We start from the raw sequence: 10,000 nt of genomic DNA, 5'->3' as shown, positions 1-10,000 counted from the left end.
CGCGGCGTGTTGCAGAAGCCATTACGAGTCGTCAATTAATGGTGACTATTTGTCACGACTTAATCATACGAGGTCAATAATGGCAGATTTCATCAATGGAAGTCATTATCAAAATGGCAACTGTCTTTTAACTGATGGAGCTCATTTTCGAGCCTCTCACTTTGTGTGTTTTTTTAGCGGTAGCAGACGAATGTACTGCCACAAATAAATGACAACATGATTCATAAACAAGCCCGGGTTTGGAGTGTGTGACGATACGGCCGCATGGTAGCGATAAGACGCAGAGGACAGCAGGCGTGCAGGTAATGTTGTTAATATAAGTCAAAACAAAAGACTAGTGCAGCTCTGAGTGCACACGAAGCATAGAGGCAAGTCATTTTTAATCAAGTAGCCCTGTCTACTAACTTGTTTTCTAAAATCGCAATTTTCCGCATGACTTCAGAGGGGGCGGAGCAATGTGCCATGTCAACACTTCTGCGTTTGGACACGACGTATCTACAGTACATTTTTTTTATTATCATCATTTTTTTTATTATAATCATTTTTTACAGGACATTTTTAGGACTTTCTAATTTGATTCATAGATTTCAAAAATCTAAAAACAAGTTCAAAAATATCAACGTTTTTACTTTTTTTATTATTATAATAATTTTTTTAATGACATGTTTCGGACTTTCTTAATCGATTTATAGATTTCAAAAATCTCGAAAAAAGTTAAAAAAAATTTTTTTTTTTAAATTATAATAATTTTTTAAATGACATTTTTTGGATTTCCGAAATCGATTCATAGATTTAAAAAATCTAAAAACACAAGTGAAAAAATATCAACATTTTTACTTTTTTTTTTATTATAATAATTTTTTAAAGGACATTTTTAAGACTTTCTAAATCGATTAATAGATTTCAAAAATATACAAAAAACTAATAAAAGAATATCAACATTTTTTTATTATAATTCTTTTTTAAATTAAATTTTTCGGACTCTCTTAATCGATTTATAGATTTCAAAAATCTCAAAAAAAGTAAAAAAAATATATATATTTTTTATTACAATCATTTTTTAAAGGACATTTTTAGGACTTTCTAAATCGATTCATAGATTTCAAAAATCTAAAAAAACAAATAAAAGAACATCAAAATATTTTTATTATAATTATTTTTCAAATTACATTTTTCAGGATTTCCGAAATCGATTCATAGATTTCAAAAATCTAAAAACACAAGTAAAAAATGTTTTACTTAAAAAAAAAAATCATAATAATTTTTTAAAGGACATTTTTAGGACTTTCTAAATCGATTCATAGATTTCAAAAATCTGAAAAAACAAAAGAATATCAACATTTTTTTATTATAATCCTTTTTTAAATGACATTTTTCGGACTCTCTTAATCGATTCATAGATTTCAAAAATCTAAAAAAAATTAATAAAACAATGTCAATTTTTTTTTATTACAATCATTTTTCAAATGACATTTTTTGGATTTCCGAAATCGATTCATAGATTTCAAAAATCTAAAAACACAAGTGAACAACATTTTTACTTTTTTTTTTTTTAATTATAATAATTCTTAAAGGACATTTTTAGGACTTTCTAAATTGATTTATAGGTTTCAAAAATCTAAAAAAACAAATAAAAGAATATCAATTTTTTTTTAATAGAATCCTTTTTTTAGTTAAATTTTTCGGACTCTCTTAATCGATTCATAGATTTCAAAAATCTAAAAAAAGTAAAAAAAATATCAAATTTTTTTATTATAATCATTTTTAAAATGAAATTTTTAGGACTTTCTAAATCGATTCATAGATTTCAAAAATCTAAAAAAACAAAAGAATATCACATTTTTTTAATATACTTATATTTCAAATGAAATTTTTCAGGATTTCCGAAATCGATTCATAGATTTCAAAATTCTAAAAACACAAGTAAAAAAATATCAAAATGTTTCCCTTTTTAAAAAAAAATTATAATCATTTTTTAAAGGAAATTTTTAGGACTTTCTAAATCGATTCATAGATTTAAAAAATCTGAAAAAACAAATAAAAGAATATCATTTTTTAAATTATAATCTTTTTTAAATTACACTTTTCGGACTCTCTTAATCGATTCATAGATTTAAAAAATTAAAAAAAAAGTCAAAAAATATCCAAAATCTTTATTGTAATCATTTTTAAAAGAAAATGTTTAGGACTTTCTAAATCGATTCAAAGATTTCAAAATTCTAAAAACACAAGTAAAAAAATATCAACATTTTTACTTTTTTTTAATTATAATCATTTTTAAAAGGAAATTTTTAGGACTTTCTAAATCGATTCATAGATTTAAACAATCTGAAAAAACAAATAAAACAATATCAATTTTTTTTATTATAATCTTTTTTTTAATGACATTTTTCTGACTTTCTTAATCGATTAATAGATTTCAAAAATCTAAAACAAAGGTAAAAAAATAAACAATTTTTTCCTTTTTTAAAAAATTATAATAATTTTTTAAAGGACATTTTTAGGACTTTCTAAATCGATTCATAGATTTCAAAAATATGAAAAAACAAAAAAATATCATTTTTTAAAAATTATAATATATTTTTTTAATGACATTTTTCGGACTTTCTTAATCGATTCATAGATTTCAAAAACCTAAAAAAAAAAGAGTAAAAAAAAATCTATTTATTTTATTATAAATGCCATTTTTAGGACTTTCTAAATCAATTCATGATTTTCAAAAATCAATTGGGAAAAAAAGTACTTTTTAAAATTTTATTCCATTTAAAAAAAAAAAAATTAAATATTTAAAAAATAACTTTTTAGGCCATCTTCATGCTACCAGAATGGACTTTTGGAACCTGGTACCTGCAAACGTCACAGTGGACCCCGTAAGACCCGAACTGACAACCACCCGGCCACGGACAGGATCCTACCTGTGGGGAACTCTGCCGGTACGACGTCGGTGTCTCCGGCGATGAGCGAGGGCACGATCCACGTGTAGCCGTAGCCCGTAATCCCCACAGAGTGGGACACCTCGAAGATGGTGTTGGCCTCTTCCTTGGTGCAGTACAGCAGGATGACGGGACTCTGAAGCTTCTTCAGCTGGTTCTGAATCTTGGAGTCTCCGTCGTCCAGCGACATGTCGAGCAGTAACACTTCCTCCAGTTCCCAGCCCACAAAGCTGTTCTCGATGGTGCTGCGGATCTGCGGAGAAGGAGAGTCCTGTTAAACAGGAGTTGTGTGAACAATTCCCCATTTTCCAGGACATTTTGCCCATTGGAAAATGAGTGGGCCATTTTTAGAATTTGCACAATTCCCACCTGATTAGAACCGTTCCACCGTCCACACACTCCACTCACCCTGGACATTCTAACTACCAAACTTCAAGTTCAAACATATTACAGGAATTACCAGAATTCCAAAGCCCTATTTTCACGTTTTCCTGGAAAGTTTTCACAGTCAATTTTTTTTAACTGTTTTTGACCATTCTACCTTAAAAAAATATCCTTAGTTGGGATAAAAAAAATGTTCTTTTTTTTTTGTTTCTTTGTACAAATTCACGATTTCCCCGAAATTCCAGGAAATCTGAAATACCCATTCTCAATTCAAACTGTTACTACGTCAACATTTTTCAACCCATTCCAAAAATCCCAACACCAACCCATCCATGTCATCTAGGACAATTGTGCCATTATCAACATTTTCAAAAATGTACGGTTTTCCTGGAAATCCGAAATACCCATTCTCAATTCAAACTGTTGCTACGTCAACAATTTTCAACACATTCCAAAAATTCCAACACCAACCCATTCATATTATATAGGACAATTGTGCTAGTATCAATATTTTCAAAGATTCACGGTTTTCCCAAAATTCCAGGAAATCCGAAATACCCATTCTCAATTCAAACTGTTACTACGTCAACAATTTTCAACACATTCCAAAAATCCCAACACCAACCCATTCGTATCATCTAGGACGATTGTGCTAGTATCAATATTTTCAAAGATTCACGGTTTTCCCAAAATTCCAGGAAATCTGAAATACCCATTCTCAATTCAAACTGTTACTACGTCAACATTTTTCAACCCATTCCAAAAATCCCAACACCAACCCATCCATGTCATCTAGGACAATTGTGCCAGTATCAAAATTTTCAAAAATGTACGGTTTTCCTGGAAATCCGAAATACCCATTCTCAATTCAAACTGTTGCTACGTCAACAATTTTCAACACATTCCAAAAATTCCAACACCAACCCATTCATATTATATAGGACAATTGTGCTAGTATCAATATTTTCAAAGATTCACGGTTTTCCCAAAATTCCAGGAAATCCGAAATACCCATTCTCAATTCAAACTGTTACTACGTCAACAATTTTCAACACATTCCAAAAATCCCAACACCAACCCATTCGTATTATCTAGGACGATTGTGCTTGTATCAATATTTTCAAAGATTCACGGTTTTCCCAAAATTCCAGGAAATCCGAAATACCCATTCTCAATTCAAACTGTTACTACGTCAACAATTTTCAACACATTCCAAAAATCCCAACACCAACCCATTCGTATTATCTAGGACGATTGTGCTTGTATCAATATTTTCAAAGATTCACGTTTTTTCTGAAATTCCAGGAAATCCGAAATACCCATTCTCAATTCAAACTGTTACTACGTCAACATTTTTCAACCCATTCTAAAAATCCCAACACCAACTCATTCATATTATCTAGGACAATTGTGCTTGTATCAAAATTTTCAAAAATGTACGGTTTTCCTGGAAATCCGAAATACCCATTCTCAATTCAAACTGTTACTACGTCCACAATTTTCAACACATTTAAAAAATTCCAACACCAACCCATTTATATGATCTAGGACAATTGTGCTAGTATCAACATTTTCAAAGATTCACGGTTTTCCCTAAATTCCAGGAAATCCGAAATACCCATTCTCAATTCAATCTGTAACTACGTCAACATTTTTCAACACATTCTAAAAATCCCAACACCAACTCATTCATATTATCTAGGACAATTGTGCTACTATTAGCATTTTCAAAGATTCACGTTTTTTCTGAAATTCCAGGAAATCCGAAATACCCATTCTCAATTCAAACTGTTACTACGTCAACATTTTTCAACCCATTCCAAAAATCCCAACACCGACCCATCTATGTCATCTAGGAAAAGTGTGCTAGTATATTTCACAATATTATGTCAGACCCACTCGACACCGAGGATGTCGTTGTGGCTTGTACAGCCCTTTGAGACACTTGTGATTTAGGGCTATATAAATAAACATTGATTGATTGATTGATTGAGTATCAATATTTTCAAAAATGTACGGTTTTCCTGGAAATCCGAAATACCCATTCTCAATTCAAACTGTTGCTACGTCAACAATTTTCAACACATTCCAAAAATTCCAACACCAACTCATTCATATTATCTAGGACAATTGTGCTAGTATCAATATTTTCAAAGATTCACGGTTTTCCCCAAATTCCAGGAAATCCGAAATACCCATTCTCAATTCAAACTGTTACTACGTCAACATTTTTCAACCCATTCCAAAAATCCCAACACCAACCCATCTATATCATCTAGGACAATTGTGCTAATATCAATATTTTCAAAGATTCACGGTTTTCCCGAAATTTCCAGGAAATGGACATATTCATATTCCCTATATTCTCACAACTTTGCGCCATATTTAAACCTGATTCCGACCTTTCAACCATCCACCCACGCTACTCTTCCCATACATCGAAAGCAAAACATGTTGTCCCTTTCCCAAAATGCACCGTTTTCCTGGAATTTTTCTCCCCATTGACAAGGAATGGGCTTTATCCCTAGAATACCCAGAATTCACCATTTTCAGGGTCATTTTGCTCACTAAAAATGAATGAGCCAATTTTCAAACATGCACAATTCCCACATTTCTCAGCTGATTTGAACCGTCCACACACTCCACTCACCTTGGACAATCAAAATACCAAACTTCAAATTCAAACAAATTCCAGGAATTACCAGAATTCCAAAGCTCTATTTTCACGTCTTCCTGGAAAATTGTCACAGTCCACATTTTTCAACTATTTTTGACCATTCCACCTTCAAAACATCCCTCTTAATTGGGGCAACAAATGTTTTTTTTTTTTTTCTGTACAAATTCCCGGTTTCCCCGAAAATTCCAGGAAATCTGAAAAACAGATTCTCAATTCAAACTGTTACTACGTCAACATTTTTCAACCCATTCTAAAAATCCCAACACAAACTCATTCATATCATCTAGGAAAATTGTGCTAGTATCAATATTTTCAAAAATGTACGGTTTTCCTGGAAATCCAAAATACCCATTCTCAATTCAAACTGTTACTACGTCAACATTTTTCAACCCATTCCAAAAATCCCAACACCAACCCATCTATATCATCTAGGACAATTGTGCTAGTATCAATATTTTCAAAAATTTACGGTTTTCCTGGAAATCCGAAATACCCATTCTCAATTCAAACTGTTACTATGTCAACAATTTTCAACCCATTCCAAAAATTCCGACACCAACCCATTCATATTATATAGGACAATTGTGCTAGTATCAACATTTTCAAAGATTCACGGTTTTCCCAAAATTCCATGATATCCGAAATACCCATTCTCAATTCAAACTGTTACTACGTCAACATTTTTCAACCCATTCCAAAAATCCCAACCCCAACCCATCCATGTCATCTAGGACAATTGTGCTAGTATCAATATTTTCAAAGATTCACAGTTTTCCCAAAATTCCAGGAAATCCGAAATACCCATTCTCAATTAAAACTGTTACTTCGTCAACATTTTTCAACCCATTCCAAAAATCCCAACACCAACCCATCTATATCATCTAGGACAATTGTGCTAGTATCAATATTTTCAAAAATGTACGGTTTTCCTGGAAATCTGAAATACCCATTCTCAATTCAAACTGTTACTATGTCAACAATTTTCAACCCATTCCAAAAATTCCGACACCAACCCATTCATATTATATAGGACAATTGTGCTAGTATCAACATTTTCAAAGATTCACGGTTTTCCCAAAATTCCAGGATATCTGAAATACCCATTCTCAATTCAAACTGTTACTACGTCAACATTTTTCAACCCATTCCAAAAATCCCAACACCAACCCATCCATGTCAGCTAGGACAATTGTGCTAGTATCAATATTTTCAAAGATTCACGGTTTTCCCAAAATTCCAGGAAATCCGAAATACCCATTCTCAATTCAAACTGATACTACGTCAACATTTTTCAACCCATTCCAAAAATCCCAACACCAACCCATCTATATCATCTAGGACAATTGTGCTAGTATCAATATTTTCAAAAATGTACGGTTTTCCTGGAAATCCGAAATACCCATTCTCAATTCAATCTGTAACTACGTCAACATTTTTCAACCCATTCTAAAAATCCCAACACCAACTCTTTCATATTATCTAGGACAACTGTGCTACTATTAGCATTTTCAAAGATTCACGTTTTTTCTGAAATTCCAGGAAATCCGAAATACCCATTCTCAATTCAAACTGTTACTACGTCAACAATTTTCAACACATTCCAAAAATCCCAACACCAACCCTTTCGTATCATCTAGGACGATTGTGCTAGTATCAATATTTTCAAAGATTCACGGTTTCCCCGAAATTTCCAGGAAATGGACATATTCATATTCCCTATATTCTCACAATTTTGCGGCATATTTAAACCTGATTCCGAGCACCGTTACCTTGGTGACAAAGTCCTGGTACCCCGGGTAGTAGGTGGTGACGATGGAGAAGATGTACCAGTCGTATTCCTCCATGATGTTGAGCATGACCGACGCCTGCTGCTCGATGGAGGGGCCGAACTGGAAGAACATGGAGTCGTCATCCTGCAAAGGACATGAAGACACGGGGTGAGAGAATTCCAACAACTGCAGGATCCGTTAAACGGGCGCTGTCATTTTGAAACAAACCCGCTGATATCCACACTAAAATCCATTCTGACAGAATGCCGATTCTTTTTCATCTTGATCATAAATCCATTCATAAATTTCAAAAATCTAAAAAAAACAAGTAAAAAAATGTCAACATTTGTATTTTTATTTTTTATTATAGTCATTTTTTAAATTACATTTTTCGGACTTTCTAAATTGAATCATAGATTTCAAAAACCTAAAAATAATTATTTTTACTGTATTTAATTATTTTTTACTGTATTTCCTTATTTTTTACTGTATTTCTTTTTTTTTTTAACTGTATTTCATTTTTTTTAATCATGTGTTTTTTACACATCTTTTATTTCAATGGGTGAAGTTGTTTTGAGACACAAGTGTTTTGAGTTAAGAGCGCTTTCACCGAACCAGTTAGGCGTGTAAGTTGAGGTACTACTGTATTTATTATTTTTACAGTATTTAATTATTTTTTTATGTTTTTTTTTTTAATTGTTGTTTTTTTACACATCTTTTATTTCAATGGGTGAAGTTGTCTTGAGATACAAGTGTTTTGAGTTAAAAGTGCTGTCACAGAACCAATTGCGCTTGAAGTACTACTGTATTTATTTATTTTTTACTGAATTTAATTATTTATACTGTATTTCATTTTTTGCTGTATTTCATTATTTTTTACTGTATTTCATTTTTTAATTTTTAATTTTACTATATTTCATTATTTTTTTTAAAGTTTTTTTTAATCATGTGTTTTTCACACACCTTTTATTTCAGTGGGTGAAGTTGTTTTAAGATACAAGTGTTTTGAGTTAAGAGCGCTTTCACCAACCGTGTAAGTTGAGAAACTAATGTATTTATTATTTTTACAGTATTTAATTTTTTTTTATGTTGTTTTTTTATTTTTTATTATGTTTGTTTTTTTACACATCTTTTATTTCAATGGGTGAAGTTGTCTTGAGATACAAGTGTTTTGAGTTAAAAGCGCTGCCACAGAACCAATTGTGCTCTTAAATTGAAGTACTACTATATTTAATTATTTTTTGTACTGTATTTAATTATTTTGTACTGTATTTAATTATTTTGTACTGTATTTAATTATTTGTTTTACTGTATTTAATCATTTTTTACTGTATTTAATTATTTTTACTGTATTTAATTTTTGCTTGCTGTATTTCCTTATATTTTACTGTATTTAATAATTTTATTTTTTTACTGTATTTAATTTTTTTTAAACGTTTTTTTAATCATGTTTTTCACACATCTTTTATTTCAATGGGTGAAGTTGTTTTGAGACACAAGTGTTTTGAGTTAAGAGCGCTTTCACCGAACCAGTTAGGCGTGTAAGTTGAGGTACTACTGTATTTATTATTTTTACAGTATTTAATTATTTTTTTATGTTGTTTTTTTTAATCATATGTTTGTTTTTTTACACATCTTTTATTTCAATGGGTGAAGTTGTCTTGAGATACAAGTGTTTTGAGTTAAATGCGCTGTCACAGAACCAATTGCGCTCGTAAAATTAAGTACTACTGTATTTAATTATTTTTTTTACTGTATTTAATTATTTTGTATTGTATTTAATTATTTTTACTGTATTTAATTATTTTTACTGTATTTCCTTATTTTTTACCATATTTAATTTTTTTACTGTATTTCATTATTTTTTAATGTTTTTTTTAATCATGTGTTTTTTACAATTTTTTTTATTTCAATGGGTGAAGTTGTCTTGAGATACAAGTGTTTTGAGTTAAAAGCGCTTCCACAGAACCGTAAATTGGAGTACTACTGTATTTAATTTTGTTTTACAGTATTTAATAATTTTTTTACTGTATTTATAATATTTTCTTAATGTTTTTTTTAAATTATATACATGTGTAAAGTAAATCTGTACATCAGCAATATGATTCTTCTGAGTGGCTGGACAAAACATTACATAAAATAAATAAATAAAAATAAAAATAAATACATGTAAAACTTAGTTGTTTGTAAAAAAAAATAAACATGAATATTTAAATCTTAGTTGTTTGTAAAAAAAA

General features: G+C 30.5%; 1 protein-coding gene across 1 annotated transcript in view; it reads right to left on the bottom strand.

Annotated features, from left to right (window-relative positions):
• Positions 1-10,000, bottom strand: part of LOC133642760 (glutamate receptor ionotropic, NMDA 2B-like) — a 346,360-nt gene that overhangs the window by 125,088 nt on the left and 211,272 nt on the right. The window contains exons 3-4 of the mRNA XM_062037135.1: positions 7,764-7,907; positions 2,916-3,186 (exon numbers count right to left, since the gene is read on the bottom strand). Coding sequence (XP_061893119.1) covers positions 2,916-3,186; positions 7,764-7,907 — 415 coding nt within the window. The remainder of the gene's footprint in view (positions 1-2,915; positions 3,187-7,763; positions 7,908-10,000) is intronic.

Source organism: Entelurus aequoreus, linkage group LG25, assembly GCF_033978785.1.
Source record: "Entelurus aequoreus isolate RoL-2023_Sb linkage group LG25, RoL_Eaeq_v1.1, whole genome shotgun sequence".
Lineage (NCBI taxonomy): Eukaryota > Metazoa > Chordata > Actinopteri > Syngnathiformes > Syngnathidae > Entelurus > Entelurus aequoreus.
Note: the sequence above shows the minus strand (reverse complement) of the source record. Positions and strands in the feature narration are given on the sequence as shown.